The 22,076-nt window shown below is 37.0% G+C and overlaps 1 protein-coding gene across 3 annotated transcripts in view; it reads left to right on the top strand.

The window, feature by feature from the left end:
* The window catches only part of pik3r3b (phosphoinositide-3-kinase, regulatory subunit 3b (gamma)), a 153,962-nt gene that overhangs the window by 58,897 nt on the left and 72,989 nt on the right, over window positions 1-22,076 (top strand). For all 3 annotated transcript variants that reach the window (XM_057337080.1, XM_057337081.1, XM_057337082.1), the window contains 3 exons: window positions 10,462-10,593; window positions 17,856-18,057; window positions 20,861-20,946. In XM_057337080.1, coding sequence (XP_057193063.1) covers window positions 10,462-10,593; window positions 17,856-18,057; window positions 20,861-20,946 — 420 coding nt within the window. The remainder of the gene's footprint in view (window positions 1-10,461; window positions 10,594-17,855; window positions 18,058-20,860; window positions 20,947-22,076) is intronic.

A 22,076-nucleotide genomic window follows, 5' to 3' on the forward strand; every position in this document is an offset into this window, starting at 1 on the left:
GGATGTAAAGCATTAGAATTCATATATCATTTACGTATAAACACTCATGATGTCACAATGTCATTTTACCTGTTCTAACTGGTCAAACATGCACCTGCACATATTGTAGTTGTGCTGACCTTTCTGCGAGATTAAACTGTCCTCACTAGTTTTGTTTGCACCTGCTTTACTTTCAGCAATGCATCCTTTTGTGTCCATCTCTCTTTCTGCAGATACAACCTTGGAAATGATCTCTAGCTATGATGTCATCCTTTGACTCTATTTCTCGCTGTCATACACACGCACACACTCAGTTGCTCCTGTAAAAACTCCCCCCTATTTTAGCTGTTCAGGCTCTTAAAGTTTGAGGTTCGATGTCTGCTTTGTTCTTAGTGCTGTGAATTTGAAGATTCATTATTTGGCCCTAATTATAAAGAGTAATGCATGAGCTTCTCGTTACGATCAATAAACTCACATTGGGATGAATTAGTCAGAAAATATCAAAAATATCATGATGATATCAATAAACAAGTTTTGGTTTCATATAGTGCAAAAAATTGATTTCAGATTATAAAAAAATAATAAAATAATAATATGCCTACTTTAAATACTATTGATAATAGCCAGAGCTCAGTTTCTTTGCAATAAAATGCCAGTAACATATCTCTATCTCTTTCTCCATCTCTCACTTTTCATTTCTCCATTTTCACGTATTTCCTTCCTCTCACTCATTTCATCTCATCTCCTCGAAGGCACAATTAAATGGAAATAGAAAATGCCCAGTGCCAAACCGCTGCTAAATTAAATTTTGAGCTTCCAGCATCTTAAACAACATACCTGTACAAGTATGTCTCTTATGCACGGCTCACTTTACCCCTCTTTCACATTCACTTATTTGTCATCCTCTATTTGGGCCATTTTAATAACTTTAGACTCATGTCATCTGTTATCGATAGCCAAAACACATTTTCTCATCAGCAACCCAGGAAGAGTAATTTTATATAATTAAGATAGATTTTTCTTTGCAAAGTTGCCATCTTTTCATTTGATGAGATTAGAGTTGTTTAATGACCTGCAGCGGAGGTTCAGTCTTGTAGGAATAACACTGGAGCCTGTCGTCCTTGCTTTTTTTCGCTGTAAATGTTTACATCTCCCCATCTCCACATCACCTTCTCTCCGTGCATACTTGCACGTACGCAAATTCAGCTCACCTGAATTTCCCATCCCTGAGGGTAAACAGTGGCATGCCGCAGTCACCCTGAACTGAACTGTTGCACGCTACTAATATCTTGCGCTTGTATACACAAGAAAGGTGGCGGGCATGTGGGCGAGACTGTTATTGTGGTGCTTTTTTTAAGTGTATACAAATTGCAGCACAGACCAGAATAAAAGTCGCAATAGGCGTAGTTAAAGGAATAGCTTGCCCAAAAATAAAAATTCTGTCATCGTTTGCTCGCCCAAAAACAAAGATTCTGTCATCGTTTGCTCGCCCAAAAATAAAAATTCTGTCAGCGTTTGCTCGCCCTTGTTTCTTTTTTGATGCCATAGTCATTTAAAGAACACAAAATGCCGAATGCTTTTTAAAAGAGAATGGGCAAGCTGGTCTTTTCTAGACAAAAAGTAAATGTTAAGTGAACTAGAGTAAGAGTAATAACCCAGATAGCACAATCCATCTGGTTTACGTCTATTTGACGTCTGCATTTACATCTGCAAGACATCTTAAATACATAGTTTGCTCATCTGCAATACGTCTCGGAGACGTTTGAACGTCTGTAATACGTCTGCTAAAGATCTGGAGATCTGCTGTTTAAAAACATCTGCTAAACATCTTAGAAAGAGCTGTTTTACATCCATTCTATATCATAAACATCTTACAGACATCTTCTAGATGTCTATATGACATCTGACAGCAGACATCTCCGAGACGTATTGCAGATGAGCAAACGATGTATTGTAGATGTCTTGCAGATGTAAATGCAGACGTCAAATAGACGTAAACCAGATGTATGTGTGCTATCAGGGAAGAATAATATGGCACAAGTTATAGTGAAAAAGAATGCAGTTTTGGTGTGTTCTTGATAGAGAGCTTCTGTATTGAAATTGAAATAAAGAACACTTATACTTTCCACTGTATATCATTGCATATTCATCAAAACATCTTTTGTGTGTCCACAAAAATACCATACTACAGATTTGGAATGACAGATTTGTGAGTAAATAATGACTGAGGGTCCATGACATCACAAAATAATGCAAATCGGTATGAAAAATGCTTTCCGCTGACTTCATGCTGTCACTTTTTGTTGACACGATCGCAGTGCCAACAGATGCTTACATTTATGAGCATAATCATCTCACATTTTATGCTGTATTATTCATCCATTATACACTCATGACAGAAAGATGTTTTGGGGTCTGTGAACCATAAATGAGTTGAATGAGTTCAGTTTTGTGAGGAACATGGCCCTGCTGTGTCCCGGTCCACTGTGGGCCTTGCGGTCACACTGGAATGAAAGCTGTCATCTCTAAAGCTATTTTCCCCTCCCTGTTCCTAAAGGTCACGCTTTACTGGAACAGCCCTCTGACAAAACAACTATGTAACATCAAAGCTAACGGTAACACAGCACGCTACACCCAAACGCAGAGGAAAATATAATTGCCCAAGTGTTGGTCTTTCGAAAATCCAGGGGACTTACTGGAGTTACTGTATTATTATTATTTTGCTAAGTAAAATATTGACTTTGTACCAGATATTTCAACTAAAATCCCTCTGGACAAATTCAAATGCAAGTTAAACTGTTGTTGATGTACAAAAAGAGTATGTAAAATGAATATGGATTGCACAACATTATTCAGTATTGAAAATCTCTTTTTATTGCAGACTTTGCACTCTAAAAAATAATTCATATGGCTTGGTAAATATCTCAAAAATAAACAGTTGTATTAACTTAATAAAATCTTTTAAAATCATTTAACAGATTTTTTTTCAGCGGGACATACAAAAAATAGCTTAAAAATCCAACAGTTAATTTCTCTAAAATGTACATATATTATTTAAGTTTATTTAATGAAAAACAAAAAATTAATTAACTAATTCTATTTTTAATATACACACATATATATACAATTATATTTGTATTTAATCAGATTTCCTTAATTTTTTACTTACATTTACACAATTTCAACAGTATATTTCAATATTACTCGGTAAAATCGCCATAACATTTTTTAGAGTGTATGTTGACAAAACTGAGGGAAGTTTGACACAACATTTTTAAAGCAAATGTTACCTAATTTTTCTGTCAAGTTTTTGCACACATTTTTTTAAAGTGAAATTTACTTAAAAACTAAAATTAAGTAAATCCTACTAGTTGTTTTTTCTCAGTGTGGTTAGTGCTTTGAAAATCCTCCATGTACAGTATAGAAACAAATAATCTTGGTTTGGAATAATATAAGGAAAATAATGACAGAATTTTCATTTCTGCAAATCTATCCCTATAAACCAGCACACATCACCCAGAGGCACATAGAAACACATACAGTCATTCACAAAGCACAGAATTGCCATAACCATAGCGCGTAACCTCACAGGCTTTCTGTGTCAAAATAGATCAGCTGAGCAGACAATTGCTAAAATACACGGGGTATGAAAAGCATTATTTAAACATAAAGCCGGCCTTGTTTTAAATAAACCGTAAGGCTGAATGACCCTGTGAAGGGTGTGGGTATTCAGCATGCACAAGGGCCTTAAATGCCCCCTATGCATGTCATCTGCGAGACCGGTGTCTGAATGCCGTTCTCTGTTTGCGCCCATAAATACCATAAACAAAAGCCTCTAGGCCTTTTGTGTTGCTTCAGAGAGTTGCTGGTGACAGGAAGATAGAAGAGGTGACAGGAGATTGTAGCAGGAGATCAAGGGAAGTGCCATGTTGGCAAAAGACAGGGAATGGGACAGCAAACCTAAGGGTTAAAGTAGGCTTAGTAGAGCACGTTTTTACACTGTTAGTTTGTCTTTGTGTCTTTATGTGCACATGTGAAGCATGGATGTGTCCTGGACGGGGTCAGGTATGTGGTTCTGCGTGGTTCCTGTTAAGACTGGCACCTAACGCCAGAAACTTTGGTACAAGTGTCATGAATATCATTAGGGCCTGGCTAAAAACACTTGTTAAGATATAAATGAGTCAAATACCACCAAACCACTTTACAGAAGGATGGTTTAAAGCCATTTTTGTGGCAGGTGGGATGTGTTATTACTTTGGGATGTTTGTGATCTCAAACTAGATCTTTGTTGGAGTGGACTACCCATGGTATTCATGATCACAGTATTATAAATGTAGGTTCATATGAGGAGATCAGAGTGTGATGTAGTGTGACGCCATGCAGGAAACGCTTTGATGTGTGGGCGAAAATTCGACTGAGTCAAGTGGAGAGAAGGAGAACGAGGGAAAAATCCAAATCCATTTCTGTCACGGTGTGCAAGCTTCAAACATAAAATTACAATGCGGCTCACAGTCGAACATTCAGCATGCATGCACACATCGACCGTGACTCCAACTGTGAGAAAAGGTCTGTGTCTTCTTGAAGGTGGTAAAGCCACAGGTTCTTTTTTATTTATTTCGTTTGCCGTTGGATATCCGTGAAGATCAGAAGATCAGTTTTTAAAAACTCCAACTTGAAACTTACTTGAACTCTATGATATTTATTGAGCCTTGAAAGAAAAGTTAGAAAACCTATAAAAGCCCCTATACAGATTATTGTTATATGGAATTATAAAACCCTATATATTTGTTCATGTATGGATTTCACACATAAAACACTGTGCATGTACCAACACAGATACTGTACATCGTGGACAAAATGGAGACCATTTCAAAATCTGTGTTTCTGATTTTAATCTGTAAATGTCAAATGTAAATGTAATATTTATAGTGTTTAGGTAAAATGATCATTTTGTTTCATTCTTTGAACTATAATATTACTCCCAAATTTCAAATAAAAATATTGTTTCTATTTGCATTTATGTGCAGAAAATGAAAACTGTAGAAATGGGTTAAAATAACCGAAAAGATGCTCTGTATTTTTTCAGACCTCAAATACTGCAAAGAAAACAAGTTCATATTCCCTTTTAAGCCATACAACAGTAATATTTGTACATGCATTTAGGAAAAGTTCTGAAATATTTTTTATGTGATAACCTCAAATGTTTGTCATGCTGTGAGTCTCTCACATTGCTGTTGGATGACTTTATGTCTCTCCTGAGGTTTGATTTTGTTGAAATTCAACAGACGCTGCACAGGAATGGCCACAATACATCTAGAAAATCTGATTTGGCAGTGGTCTTTTTTTTCCGAGGCTGTATGTGGCGTATATTTCAGCATATATTTCCAACCTTGAGCTGGTCATCTGTCCTTACAAAGCTACTTGATTAGATTTTCAACTGGAGTTTGTGTAAGTCTCTCAAATTGCTGTCACCAGACATCTCTGTGTTATTTAGCACAGGCCAAACAACAAGCTTCATGACAGATATCCTTCTTTGCCCTGACTGGTGGAAATAATTCAAGATCTGCAGAGCAAATATGTTCTAATTTCATCTCTATTCTCCACGGCGCTAATATGCTTAGCTCTGCATTTTGATTTAGAGGCCCATGACATTTTGACAATCATTCCTTTTTTATGCTACACAGTCACAGCTTTTACCATTGTGAGTGAGCTGGGTTGTCTGCACGGCACAGCTCAGAGCAGAGTAAAAGATGAGATAATGCGACAAATGGAATTACGGTGAACTGCCTAATTCCCTTAGGCATAAAAAAGCACCACTGCCTCACCTATCCACAGCTTTTTATCAGGACCACCCCATTAGCTTTAATCTTCATTATTAGATTTGATGTGAAAACTTGTTGGAAAATGATTTGATCGTTTGACGTTTTTCTTTCTTTTCCCATTCAGTTGTCCTGCTGGAATATGGAGCATGACATAATTAAGTTTTTTTTTCTTGCGGAAAAAAATTGCTTTGACGTGTTAACTCTCAAGAATCATTTCTGTTTCAGAGGTTTTCCTTACATGTGTCTATATTATAAATGACAAATTTAATTTGTGAACACTGAAAATGTGTTTTTTCTGCCAGTACATTATCCATTAATTTTACGAACATTTCCGTTAACGCTAAAACACAACGTGAGGCAGTGCAAATTTTAAAATACAGATGAAACAACTGTAAAAAATGAATACAGAAATGACTTCATATTATTACACTATTTTTGTCCTATTTTGGGGAGTTTTTACATATTTATCCAGTTTATGTGGTTGCCTAAAACAAATCAAAATATGCAATTAATACATCTCACTTTCTAAGTTTTATTTTTTGCTTAGTTTTATTCCCAATGGTTTGTTTATATGATAAAGGTATAATATTAAGTAAATAAAAGAAAGGGTTATTGACCATACTGTATATCTCTACTGTAGATCACCCACCATACATACACCATCATACAGAGGGATACATAGACCAAAATGTGTAAATTATGGCAGAATTTATTTTTGATACCAGCATTATTCAAAATATTCATTTTTGTGTACTGCTGAAAAATAAAGTCATACAGGTTTGGGATGACACGCGGGCAAGTAAATGATGAAAGAATTGTCATTTGTTAGAGTGAACCATCCCTTTAAGATCTCTAAGTTTTCTTTAGACTTGTGTGTTAATTTTTGGCCTGCGGTAAATCTTTGTTATGCTGCTTTGGAAAAACTGTATTGGAAAAGCTAAACATGTAAACTAAATTGAAATAAAGAAATTTAAGCAACAACAAAAAAAACACCACCCATCTGTTTCTTTTTCTCATTCACTGTTTTCCACATTTTTTGTCTTTAAGTTTCTCTGTTTTTTTTCCTCTGCCTAAGACGCCAGCAAGGCAGGAAGGTTTCATTTCCTATACAATTTATTACGAAAGAGTGTTTTTTTGAACTACCATAATTTACACCTTTATTTTCCTCCACGGCCTGCCTGAGATTTGTAGGTCAGTGCTTCCACAGGGACTAAGCCATCTGTAAAATTTGAACAGCAGATAATGACCAGCTGAGGTGGCTTTATCCAGAGCCGGTGGTGACCTTTACTCAAAAGATCATGATGATGATGCTTTTAACCTCTAAAACCAGTCTGAAGGCTTTTAGGCCATTATCACAACCTTCTGATCCTGCACCACGCTATGTATCCTAACACATTTTAAGCAAGTAATATAAGGCCAAACTGATCCGCAGTGGAAAAGAATGGTGTCGGGGTGAAGCCCATCTGATTATAGTTGATTTTGTCTCCCTGTGACCAACATAAGGGGCCAGGCACAACAAACAAAGGCTCGGCAGATCAATAGTTTTAGACTAGACAGATTCGAAGGCTGAATTTGACAATGACTTTAATTGACAGGCATGTAAATGGATGAAAAGGAAGACTGGTGAAAGACGGGGTGGGGTAAAAGCTTCTTGATGACCTGAACAAATCTGTTTGTAGTGTGTTAGACGCTTTAAAAACCGGGCGTTTAAAAGCACAGTCAGAGAAGTTCCAATGATATATGGATTAAGACTAGCTGGGGAAACAATCGATTTGGGCCACTGGCAGGCGAGAAAATAAAGATCAGCAGATGGGCATCCATTGGGCGGGTGATTAGAAAAGTAAGAAAAGCGTGTGAAAGCAAACAGTGGACGTAGACACCGGTACATGCCCTGGGTACAACATTATAGTTTATAAGTTGGTTGTTGGTTATCATTAACAGGCATAGTTATTTTTTATGAAAATAGCGAGTAACAATGTTGTCCGGAAACAAATTTCAATAAATAATACAATTTTCAAAATCTGCTTAGCTTACTTGAAGTGAATACATTTATTATGTTTCACTCACCAGATAAATTATTACTATTACAACAGTTAAAGGCATAATTCACCCCCCCAAAAAAATCTGTTATTATTTACCCACCTTCGAAATCTGTATAAATTTCTTTGTTCTGATGAACACAGAGAAAGATATTTGGAAGAATGCTTGTAACCAAACAGTTCTTAGACCCGATTAACTACCATAGGAATAAATTACCTTTATTTTTTTCTGTTGAACACGAAATAATATATTTTGAAAAATGTATGACAGCAAACAGTTCTGGGGCACTTTTGACTAGCATTGTAATTTTTCCTACTAGTCAATGGTGGCCAAGAACTGTTTGGTTACAAGCATTCGTCCATAATCTTTGGTGTTCAACCAAACAAAGAAATTTAAACAGGTTTGGAACAACTAGATTCATGACAGAATTTTCATTTTTGGGTGAACTATCCCTTTAACAGTTACCGTAATGATCTAAAAGAAAACAAACCATCATTGGACTATCATTGTAATGGCAATATGAACTAGTCTTAAAAGATATTTAAAAAAAAAGAAAAAAGTTTGAGTCAGGTTTTGACCTTTTTAGGAATTATATTATGTTATCATTAACTTAAGAAGCACAGGTATTATTACCTAAGCTCTATTCTGACCCATTAGCAGCTCTGTTTACCGTGAGGATTTGAAGTTGACTAATCCCATAGGCCACTGGATAGACGAAAATGTTTTAACAGCCAGATCAATGAGAAGTGTTACTATACAATGACTGCTGATGTTATCAGGGATGTCTGAAAGTGCGTTCACAGTTATAGTGGTATGATGTGGTATTATTGCCAAGTCACTGTATTGTTGGTTACAAGCAGATCTTTGTAATTGCTGCATTGCATCACTGTTAATTTGCATACCACTCAACTTTGTGGCATCGCAAACATATCCTGAAAATGAATGATTTATGGTTTCTACGCCCAGCCTTCAGTTGCAAGTGATTCTGGGATTTTTTTTATTTCCACCTGTAGTTTTCACCTGCTGGAGACCAAAATTAGAGAGACCTACAAAGTGGTGCCTCCAGGATTCTCATTCTCAATCTTAACAAGCACTGGTCTGTAGTGTTCACATATTGCTATTATTAGTCAGTTCCATGCAGTTTGCATTACTTACCTGGTTCATCTGGAAAACCAAGAATGTTCTGAAGCTTTACATAAAAGCCAGACATAATGCCAGGTTAACAAACTAATGACATTTGGAGAAAGAAATTAACAAATCTCAATGTGTTTTTGATCTAATTTGAACCTGATCGCTGGCAGACTAGTCAAAGGGATAAATCCTAATACAGTTTACAAATGTATAAATAAGAATAGGTATATAGCTCAGAGATTATACAGTATATTTTTATATGCAAACCTTGGAAGCCAGTTAGCATTTTAGCACTCCCGGTTCCATCGCCCCATAGCCTGTGGGTTTTTGTAATGGGTTTTTGGTAAATCGCCTGAAATAAGGTCTGTGGCTAAGAAAACCACTAAATATTTTCAATTTTTAATCTATGACAAAACACACCAATTATAACCCGCTTGAGATTTTTTAAAGAAACGGCGGTTGCTACAAGTTGCTAAAAGCGACTACTTCCTTTGGTGGGGACGTTAGCCAGCGCGAACCAGCGCAGTGCAAACTTCCGGGGTTGACCTACAAAAATACATCTCTGAGGTACTCAATTATTTTGTACAAAAAGTAATTTTGAGATCTTACGCATAATTCTTAATCAAAAGTGTTCAAGATTCAGTGATGTTCAAACCTTTAACCGACATAAAGTGTATTTCTTAAAAAAAAAAGTTTTTATGTGTTTTTTATTTTTTGTTTATGCTGTGGGAAACATTTGTTTTTTACGTTATTAGTTAATCATCACTTTTTGCCATCTTTGCTATAAAACCGTGTGGTAGCCAGGACCCCACCCATTTAGTACTATTTAGAGAGAATGTGATGACTCTGATTCATTTTCTGACTCAGAATAATTTTTAAACTCTTTAAACTCTTTCATCTACATAATTCATCGTTGAAGATGGGCAGCTCAAAAGAATATTCATCATTTTATCCAGATGTCTAATTTGACAATGAGTGTGTCAAGATTACTCATGCATTTCTTTTTTCCCTGCATTATTCAGTTGCCAAACATGGTGTTTTTATTGTCGAACACCCTGCAGGTTGTGTTGAGCATACTGTAGAAAAGTATTTATAGATATATGCTCATTCCCAAACTGTAAATGAAAACTCTCTCAACCGAATTATGCGTGAGATTTGTCAGCCACTTTTACACCTTTCCAATACATCAATATGCCATTATGATCACAGCACAAAGAAGGGCCCTTTAAAATTACTACTGTATAATTGCAGTCTTCCAAGCTGCTATTATCCCAGGCTTTAGGTTATCGACTAAGAAAGTCATATTTACTTTCAGTGTTAAGCTTGTGACTGGATCATTGTCCCCAGAGGGGTTAAAATGGTCAGAAGATCAGACCACCAAGTGAAACGTTATGTGGTTTCTCCAAGGGCATGTGGTCTGTGAGGGTAAATAATAGAGAGCACTCCAGATGTCTGTTCTTAAACATGTTTCTCTTTCTGTTTCACACAGACCCAGCAGCGGTGGACTTTGAGCAATATGAATTATCTGTATTGGCTGATACTCTTCGAGGATACCTTCAGGACTTGCCTTGCACCATCATCCCAGCTGTAGTGTACAGTGAGCTGGTCTACACTGCTCAGGGTAAGCACAAACCATTCAAGCACCAACGACATGTCATGTTGTTCCGATCACTTTTATGTGCTTTTTCATTGAATCACAATCACAGAAGTATTCCGTAGGCTCTGTGTATGATGTGTACTGTAGACAATAGATCGGGTTATACAGTACACAGCACTCTGGAATACTTGATTTTGATTGGCCAGTCGTGACGTTCTAAGATAATGATGCTGCCCTTTTGAAAGCTCGTACAGTATATCCATATTTTGTGATTTTTATTAGTCACCCTTTATGTTTGTCACTAGGTTTTGCAAATATCTATCCAATAAAAGTATTGGTGCTTATCAACTTTGCCAACACGGTATTTAATCATTTAAAAATTACAATGGGTTTGTTTTTCTTTTCCTGAAAAACTGTGAATTTGGACATCTGAGGTTTCTGAAGGACAGCAACGATACATTATTCCCAGATTACAACGGCCTAAAACTAATAACAGGGTCAACTGGGTTTACAGCATTTAATGCTATACTTCCAGATATTCTGTTTACTAAGTTAAAGCAGATTCAGAATCCTTACATAATTAAATAGTATTGCGCTTTTTTAATTGGACGACAACAGCAGGTGAAAATTAATTCAACACTCTCTGAGACAACAATCACAAACGTTGGTGCTCCTCAGGGTTGCGTATGTTCCCCCCTTCTTTTCACATTGTACACAAATGACTGTAGGATCCAGCATGCAAACAATTCTATTATAAATACAGCTATACTCAGTTTGTTGACAAAGAATTCAGATGTTGACACGTATAGATCAGAGTAATAAGGGCTAATAAGGGGTTGTGAAATGGTGTAAGGAACACAACTTGTTGAATGTCAAAAAAACTAAATAATTGATTTTTGACCCTAGACTTGTGGGTGATCATAGCCCAATTTTAGCTAATGAGGTGGAAATGGAGCAGGTAAAAATATATATGTATCTGGGCATCTATTACGATGAAATATTTGAAATGGGGTCAGCAAGTGAAGTATGTTTGCGCACGTGCCAGTCAGCGTTTGCTTTTTTGCGTAGGCTTAGGGTCTTTGGGGTGGAAAAAAATATGTTGTTGTTCTACAGATCAGCTATTGAATCTTTAATATGTTATGGTTTTACAAGGTGGTTTGGTAATTGGACTGTTAAACTCAGGTTACAATTTTAAAATGTGATTAAAAGAGCTGCAAAAATTATTGGTATGTTTCCCATATATATGTTATTGGTATTTTCTCTTCAGGAGATTTTTGAGAGGTGTGTTAGGAAGCAGAGTCTCAAAATTATTGGTGATCCAAGCCATATTCTCTATGAGGAGTATGAGCTTATGCCCTCAGGCAGGAGATATAGGGTGCCGACTTGTAAGCTGAATAGGTACAAATTTTCTTTGATTCCATTATCAATTAAATTGTTGAACAGTAAATGCCGAACTTGTGGTGTGTGATGTGTAATGTGATTGTTAATATGTAAGGGAAGTGTATTATTAGGCTTGTGTAAGAGGGACATATGTATTGGGATATGTAAGGTGATGGGTAATATGAAATGTGAATGTATTATTGTGTAAGAGGGATACGTTTTTTGCGTGTTAACAAACAGTGAATTGTTGTATGGCTGACCTACTCTCTTGATTGCCTAGGACAAATTTCTCCTATGGGAGATAAATAAAATGGAAGTTTAACTTCACTTAGAGCTGAATTAAATCTAAATAAGCCTAATTAATAACATATAAGATTATATTTACAAATGATTAAACCAAATTGTATGTTTGTCTTGTTTGAACACTGTCTTGGCTTATAGACTATAGGAAATAGCTTTTCCTTGTGGAAGGTTTGTGTGGAAGGTTTGCTGGGTGTACATTATCCTTTACATAAACAACAGATTATATATTCGGGTCAAAATTGATTTATGTTTCGATTTTAAAGGCGTGCGTGTGAGTTCTCTTTCAAAGTATTAAACCTCACAGTGTTCAGTGGGCAGATGTGGGCATAAGTGGGGGTGAGAACAAAGGTAGTGTTTGACAGATGGAGGTACAGAAAGAGAGAAGGAGAGAATGTGTGTGTGTATTAGTGGAGGCGCTGCTATGCCGTAGGGTAAGTTTACATCTGTTTCTGACCTCGCTCTGCATTACACCCACAGAAAATAAAACACGTATACACTGAGTCTGTCCAGTCTTAAATATAACTGACTGCTCAAAAGTGTGTCCTGACTTTAAAGATAAACAGAATTATGTAAGAATCTAAGTAACTCCTATCATGTTTCATATGCTTGTAAAATGAATTCTTTAGCTTTAAAGGATATGCCACTATGGTGATGTAATTTATATGCATGCACCTTTGATTATTTTGAAAAAGCTGGATGTAGTTTATCATGCTGCTTTACGATTTGTTACTGGTTTAAGTGTGCGTACACATCACTGTAATTTATATGAAATGACAGAATGGACTTCACTATGTTTAAGAAGAAAAAAACATATGTTGATTTTTATTTTAAAAGCGTTGTTGGGTAAATTACCACATTATATATCCAACTTGTTGACATATTGAAAAATGTATAATACTAGGTCAACAGACATTTTTTTACTTAAGGTGCCAATGCCTCGCACAGAACTAGGTAGATCTGCTTTTTCCAATTATGCCCCATATGTGTGGAACGAGTGTCAAAGGGTCTTACATATGGAATCTACACCATCTCTTGCTTTGTTTAAAAACATTTTAAAATCTGTTTTTATGGAAAAGTGCACATGCTTTTAACAGTTTTTTTGATGATGTGTTTTTGTTTGTGATCTATGTTCTTTGCTGCCTCAATGGGACCTTTCTGGTTAAATAAAATAAAATAAAAATAAGAGTTCAACCCAAAATTCTTTAATCATTTACTTAAACTTACATTGAATAATGTAATGGTTGCTCTTTTTGTCTTTCATGTGTACAGTTTGCAGTGACCAGAGAATTCTAAATGTCTCCTTTTGTGAAAATGATGACCGAAGTTTCATTTGTGGTTGAACTGTTCTTTCAAGACAGCACGGCCAATACCTTCAGTCCTTATCGGCAATATCCTACAGTAAAGCCATTAATAAATGAATTACTTCATAATGCCTCAGTTGCTGGTTCTGTAGAGCGGGGTTCAGTCTAATTGCGTCCATTTAACTATGGCAATAGGAGTGTATTTGATCGATGGCTTATATACCTAATAATGTACCCTTCCGTCTTCACTTATGCTGCCGCTGTTATGCACGTTACTTAAATGAATTGCATGATTTAAAGTAAAATATTGCATCTCCGTCCCCAATGGAAGGAACTAATATTAGCTTTGTGGTGTGGTGAACATCTTAAATCAAGGCAATGACTCACAATAATGCGCTTGGATTTATAATACATTTTCTATTGGGTCTATTGGGTTTCTATACGCGTTCCGCGTATCTTATAGTGCTAAGTCACTGTAGGATGTGCCATATGGCATATTCGGCATTTGGGCATTAACCGTTTTAAAGAATCAATGGGCTATTATGGCAAATAAGCTTTCTTGGAAAGCCCCTTTGTCACAGCATGCCCCTGACAATGCCAAACCCCACCTCTCTCTTTCCTGAATAAAATAAAATCTGAAAACTTTTTTTTTCATATGAAAAGCTTGCCTGTTGTTTTAGAAAAAAAACAATGTAATCCGTAAAAGGTATTATGAATGAGTATTATGAAGCGTGACTTTAGGGTAGAACAATCAAATACATTTTAAGCTTTTCATAATTCGGGAATTAATATAGTAAAAATGGGCGATTCTATGCAAATGTCAACGGTATGTTTTAACCATACCGATCAGATTCCCATGTCAAGTCTCTCTTAACGTTTTTAAAGCACTTTTAACTTTTTATTATTTCATAGTCTGGTAAGTGAATTATCACATCATCCATAACCGAATTTGTCACATCCACAACGGTCCATATTCCTCATAAATGGGCACATGAAAATAAAATAACTATTTTGTCATCTATGAAGAGCTATCGCAACTTCATTTGTTGGGTATTATTGATTCTGGTTTGGACATTTTCATTCACTCAAATCTTACAAAGTATGTCATCTATCAAAAACGAGCGTCCTTTCTTGTCACATCCATAACGCATTAATTCTTCTCTCTTTTAAAAACTCATGTATAGACTGATATTTTTCTGACTCTATAAGCAGGGGGTTAGTAAAATATAAACAGATAATTCAATATACTCGTAATAAATACATTCTCGGAGAATGTACATACATGTACAGTTTTGACTGAAAATTTCACACGCATCCATAACCCTGGAGTGCACAAATATAATTTTTATATGTACAAGTGACTTTGTTTGGTATTACCGAGTACTGTTTTGAGTCTTTTGAATATCCAAAGTATTATTCAGAGTTATCTGTCAGGGTTCACATGCCTGCAGCACCGGTGCCCATCTGGCTGACCGGGAGCCAGCGTGCCTACTTCCAAGAATGCAATTGGTCGTCTGCTAGTCTACTCTTTCCCCGGTTGTGTCGTGCTGAGTCCAGATGGACTCGGCCAAGTTCCCAGTGCAGCCCATGACGCTGGCCTCTATTGAACAGGGGTCACTCTCTATCAGCAATCTCTGGGTGGGAGGAGATGGTGGGACTGTCCGGCTTCTGACCGGGGGTTGCACGGGTGTGTGTCTGTGCATCCATTATGTGGGTATGCATAATTGCAGAATGGCTAAATTTGTTCTCGTAAAATCGTCTGCTCTCCGGCCAAGGTCAAAGTACTGACCCATATTCTGATCGGCAGATTGTCAAACATTCATCACTCGACCCCCCTGCCACACAGTGCCTATGACCTCTGACCTCTTAACACTTATCTTATATAAGCACTACGGCAGAGACGCATTAACCAGACAACACCTTAATGGCTTTGTTCACAATCATAATTCATGCAGGAAATGTGGTTGGCAGGGGATGAGGGTTTGTGTTGGGGGGTGAGAGCAGCTTTTAGGTAGTAGTCTTACTTACATTGAAAGTCTTGTGACAGGTAAGATTTAAGGGGCCTATAACGCAGGCCTATCTGCAAGCTGCCCCCATGGACACCGGATCATGACCAATATGTAGAGACAAACAAAATACTAAGCAAAATGAAAAATGTTACAAAGTACTATAATGCATTTATTTTCCATGCTGTCTTGTAAGTGTTGGTTTTGTGTGCTGTATGTCCAATATCATACCTCTGCCAAAGGTGCCATGTTTGAATTGAGAGCTGCTCTCATATATCCAGACTGTGTCCCTGTCCCTTCAGCTGATGAAGACAAATATTCATTGTGTCTAAGGGACTTTGGGATGAAATGCTCACATCGTTGTTGTGTCACAGGGGCACTTTTTAGTGCATATAACCCTGAATCACAGATGCTTGTCTCTTTGCTATGGGAAACTGCATCTCAGAGGAGCTCAGCAATATGTTGGAAGCTGTCTAAATAACTGCATTGTCCTTGTGCTTGGTTGTAGACAATGGATGGAAGGCCAGGGTTAGGTTAACACGCCAATTCCTGCTGAGCTGACTTTCTATTTAAGGCCATGGCTTTTGTAATGTACCAAGTGATCAGTGCTTTGCGCATTAAACATGTCAAATTTTATTAAAACAAACAAAAAAATGGACATCCAACAAAAAAGTCAGTGTTTTACAATGGAAGGAGGGCAGTTTGTGCATTTTGTATGTTGGAATAAGCTGTTTATTCCTCTGTCTGGAATCACCAATCACAATTGGACAGTAAATGGCTCTCACGTTTTCACGATTATCGTGGCTAAAAGAATTCATGGTAACACTTTTGTATAGGGGCCAATTCTCACTATTAACAAGTTGCTTATTCGCATGCATATTATTAGCTGTTTATTAGTACTTATAAAGCACATATTCTGCATGACCATATTCTACATCCCTAATCCTACACAATACGTAAACCTAACAACTATTATACGAACTATTAATAAGCACCAAATTAGGAGTTTATTGAGGCAAAAGTCTTAGTTAATGGTTTGTTAATAGCAAGAATTGGAATTCAGAATAACAATATTATTGATATCTATTGAAATGATTTTATTTTGAAGAAGAAATTTTGAAGAACGTTGGTTACAAAACCAACACTGACCCCCATTGACTTCCATTGTATGGAAATTAGGGCTGTCAACGTTAACGCATGCGATACATTTTAACGTGTTAAAATATTTGACACAATTAACGCAGCATCCATTTATTTTGTCATCCTTTGTCTAGGGTTACATTATATAATCACGCTCTTATTCATATAAAGGCCTTTGAACCATTTAAACGCGATTTGAAACAGTTTAAACTTTGACGCGTTCTTGCTGTGGGATGCGGCACAACGCGACAGCGGTCCCGTCTGGTGTATACAGTCACGGGCTAAAGGCTGCGTCAGTGAATCTCTGTCAGACAGCGCACCAGTTTTAAGTTCTCTTTCGTGCTTGAATGAACAAAAACACACAAGATTATGCCTGAAAGCCTGTTTTGTCTATTATTTTCGTAAGCACAGATTTCAACGTGCTAAATAAAATCCTAAATGAATGCAAAGAGTTGTGAAAATGGGAAAGGGCGTTAGATCTGCGTAGAGGACCTCATAAAAGGTCCGCGTTCTTAAACCTGATGCTGTGACTGCTGTCATTAATGTTAATCAAAGAACAAAAGAAAAGAGGAATTCAATGTGTTTTGTAGCTTTAATGAGAATTCTTCTGTATTTAATTTAGAATTTAGCATTAAAGACTGTAAAGTGTTTGAGAACTTTTCCTACCTGTTAGACATGATAGCTCTCAATTATACTGTACTTCAATGTTGAACGGCTATAATTAATGTTAAATTAAAGAAAAAATAATCAATTTAATGGAGACATCACTTTCAGTGCTAATATCAGAATGTTGTATCTACATTAATTTGGAGATTAAATGTAAAATTATTAGAATGTAAAAGTATATTTAAAAACATTAATGTTATGTGCGATTAATCGTGATTAATCACAGAAAAATGTGTGATTAATCAGATTATTTTTTTTAATCGATTGACAGCACTAATGGAAATAAAATATCTTCTCAAAATATCTTCTTTTGTGTCACATCCAGGTTTTAAACAACATGAGGGTGAATAAATGACACAAGATTTTTTTATTTTTGGTGAACTGTCCCTTTAACGCAGATGATGTGAAAACTGTTCAATAGTTAGTTAATACAGACTGTTTCTCATAAAAATCGCAGAATTCCTATTGTGACACAGTATTTTGCTCGCAGAGATCCAAAGCATGGAGGAGTGTGGACAACAGCTGAAGAGAATCCTTGACTCCCCCAGCATCCCTCAGGCTAACCACCAGCTCCTGGTTCATCTGACCCGACACCTAAGCAAGGTGACACAGAGTGAAGGAGCAGCTCAGGCAACCCCCAGGCTTCTGGCTATGGCCTACAGTGAGGCCATCTTCAAACACAACCACTTTAGGTATCGTAATTACTTTTAGTCTACTAAACTCATTTTACAGTCATGTATAAGCTACACACATTTGCATCTGAATCAATTACTGTAGCTCATTATTAAAGCGAGAGTCATTTCCCCCGAACTGGCTGCTTCACAACAGAAATATGTATAGCTTAATTCAGACTCGCCCTGAGACCGGAAAATAATATATCATCATATAGAATTTTGTGGTTACTCCTACATATGGAAAAAGCCATCCTATAAAAATGACTAAAAGCATGTGTAAGTAACTTTGCCTACACATACGAACATTTCAGATTGCATGTACATTCAAATGATTGGTTTCAGCAGAAAGCCCAGTTGTGCAGATGTCGAAACCTATCTTTATTCCTCTAGTTTAATTGAAGTAGAGCCGAATGAGATGTTATGCCTGATGCATTCCTCAGCCCAGTGTAAAACAGCCCTTAATGTCTACATCCCCAGTACAATCTCCTGAGAGGAATGGCACATAACACATAACAGATGGGAATGCTTATTAAAATGGCTTGCACTATGCTACAATCCTATGTTCCTGCCATATAAAAAGTACCTGCTTTGCATGTTAATAACTCTCATTTTATGTAACACGAATGTTATTACATGGTTCACTGGAATACTCTAGTCTGATTGGCTAGTGGTGTGGTCCAGCAGGCTTGATGTTACTCCGTAAACTCTGCACATTAAGTGATACCCCCAAACTGATCACCCTGTCGAGTTTATTTTGCAAACATCTAACTTTAAATAAGATTTTCATACAGTACATGTTTAAACAATTGGGAGACCACTCCAAAAAAAAAAAATGTTTTATGTTTTAGCGAAATTATATTTTTTCCGTCATTCTGAAACAAAATTTCTCCCAACTTTCAAATGAAAACATTGTTTTTATTTGCAGAAAATTGAAACAAACTGGTCAAGATAACAAAAAGACGCAGTGTTTGCAGGTCTTGAATGATTTCTATTAAGGCTTCTGCATACTGTACAATTTTAATGCTAAATAAATTGTTTTGCTTCTGTATAAACAGCAGTATAGACCACTTTGGAAAACGTACGCAACGCTGCTCCGATGCTTCTCCAATGCTGCCCCACGTTGCTCCAGAAGAATTTCCTGTTTCAGTTTTTTAAACACTACACAAATATTTGAACAAAATACAACCAACAGAACATTTATAAGTGAATCAAAATGTTAAACGACTATATTTAAGATTTATTGATAGATGTAAGATTTAAAAATAAAATAAATAGAAAATGAAACCAGAAGTGCTTCTGGACCACTGTTTACACTTCGTTTAGTGTACACTGTGTCATGATCCTGCCTCTCCTTGTCTTGGTTTTCAGGTCTTGTGGCAGGATCATGTCAGACCCATGTGTTTTATGTGGAGAAAAGGGCAAGGCATTGTTTTGATTTTGTAATGCCATTCTCTCTCTCCGGTGTCGCGTCTTCTAGCCCCGCCCCCTTGTATCTCCGTTAGTGTCCCATTAGTGTTTCATCCCGTTCACCTGTCCAGTCTGTGCCCATTAGTGTTTAAGTCTTGTCACCTGTCCTTGTGCAATCTCCCCTCATTAACGTTTCCCTACTTAGTGTCCCTGTTTCCCTCACACCTTGTCAGTTCACACCTTCCTGTCTCCTGCGTGTTTTCCTGCCCGTGTGTCGAACCGTGGATTTACTGTTTGGATTACCCTTGTTTCCCTTCGTGTTTTGGATTACCCTGTGCCCTTCGTGTTTGGACTATTATTTATTATTATTGTTTTCTTTGACCTTGTTTTGTTATTCCCCTCGAGGAAGTTTTTAGTTTTGATTCTTGTTTGGTTTGTAGTGTTTTCCCCCATTGTGGGTTTTTGTTTGTCTCTTTTAATAAAGAGTGCTTTTGTTAACCCTTTGTCTGCCTGCGCTTGGGTTCTGTCCGCGAACGTGACACACTGTTCACTTGCGAAGTGGTCTATAGTAATTCACAAGCGTGGTGGTCAGTTCTTTTAATAACACCGTAATACCATGGGACATTTTTGTTAGTTTGGTATTTGAGAAGGTTAAGTAGCCAAGGACATCACACCATTCTGAATAAGGGACTTTAGTGCACATAATAAAGAGTAGTGTGTGAGTGAGTCACAGCTAACTCAGTCAGCGCATTGTAGTCAGTCAGTCAGTCGCCTCAGTCTTATTTGATTGTGAGCTGCTATTCTGTCCCTCTGCCAAGAGACTCCGGTGGGATTTTCCCTGCTTATAACAGCCTGTCAATAGTCCTCTTGCTCTAGGGCAGTCCAGGCAGAGACCGAGAAAGAAAGGCAGAGAGAGAGAGAGAAGGGGTATTGGACGCTTTGCCAATCAGATCAGTCACTTCATCTCATGACATGTGAGAGAAAGTATTCCATTTAATTGTTAATTTGCATGTTTCAAGGCTAGCAATGGTGAACAAGGGCAAAAGTTTTCAGCCAGGGGTTCATAGTGAAGGAACATAAGAATTTAAAAAATAATAAATAAATAAATAATGTTATAAAAGGAAGTTATTATAAATTATTACAGTGTAAATGGTGTATACAGTACCATTTAAATATGTAGGGTCACTTATTTTTTATAATATTTTATTCCATATTAATACCGAACTGATCAAAACTATAGATTAACACTTATTTATAGGGATATGTCACCCAAAACTGAAAATTCATCTGTTATTCACCCTCACGTCATTTAAAACCTGTATGACGACTTCTGTCTGAATTTCCATCTCACTTTTAGTAATGATATGATATGATTATGCATTTCAATCTTGAAATCTCTCTCTCCTTGGTCTAGTGCGGATGTAAACCCAGAACATCATGTAAAGATTCTTGAAGCTCTTATCATGGTTGGAGGCTTAGTGGAGATACAGGCTGCTCCAGGTAGGCCAGAGGTTTTCATAACTTTTTTACCTTTTGTCCTGAATTTCTGTTGATTAAAAGATTTCGTCTAAACACATCATGCTTGAGTTTTGAAGACGATGTTAGCGATGTGAAGTTTTTAAGTTTGAGTCATGGAAACTTCTGGTAGACGCAGCATCTGTGGATGTAGGCTTTTGTGTAAGTTTGTGTGTATTTGTGGAGAAGGAGAGTGTTTTATGAGAGAGCTCAGTGAGTGTTCATGGAAAGCTTAATAAAGGGTAATGATACCCGCATTCAAAAATTGCTTCTGCTTCCCTGGCTCCATTCAGCCACAGTGAAATTTTGTTGTGATGGATTTTGTTATGGATCTTGCCATTATGTAGGTTTAAACCAGGGGTCGGGAACCTTTTTAACCAAAGAGACATTTTTCCAGTTTTGGTTAATTTATTTTTGCAAAAGAGCCATTGCAAAAACTATAACATCTTTCAATGTCTTCAATACTAATAACTTGATTTATGTCCACAGTCTCACTTATGGTCCCTGTGGGGATCAATTGTTCTTTGCCTTTGATAAGAGAACATGTGCACAGACAAGGCAAAAACAGTGAAACAAACGAAACAGTGCATACATCTGGGCCTCTAAATTATTTCCATGACTTATAAACAACTTGCAGGTATACATTAGGCCTCCATTCAATTAAACTTCATTATGTCTAACGTATAACAATTTTAAAGTGCACGTTCATAGTACTGATACTCACAAAATACTGCATATGTGTATTCTGACTTTGCATTGCAATGTTCGACTTCTTGAAATGCTGCATGATCGGCGGATGTCTGACAGCAGAGTACCGCGTTTCGAAAGCACACGGAGCTCTGCTCTCGCGGCACTTTGATGTCATACGCCGATCGGTCTGCGCAACACCTCATAAAAGCGAACATAACTAGCGTCTTGCTAATAGCTTTGTAGTTCGGTTCGTAGGTGGTCAAGACAGTTGCATGCCGGCATTACAACTCCTCTGTCAACCTTGACAGCTGTATGGACTTCATATGTGAGAAAAACTGCTCACACGGAAATGAGGTGCTAAACACAGCGCATCCATACTGAGCGTCGCAGTTTGCTTCCATGTGTCTTTAAAACGTTTTACATGC

This window comes from Triplophysa rosa, linkage group LG7 (assembly GCF_024868665.1).
Source record: "Triplophysa rosa linkage group LG7, Trosa_1v2, whole genome shotgun sequence".
In the NCBI taxonomy this organism is placed as follows: Eukaryota; Metazoa; Chordata; class Actinopteri; order Cypriniformes; family Nemacheilidae; genus Triplophysa; species Triplophysa rosa.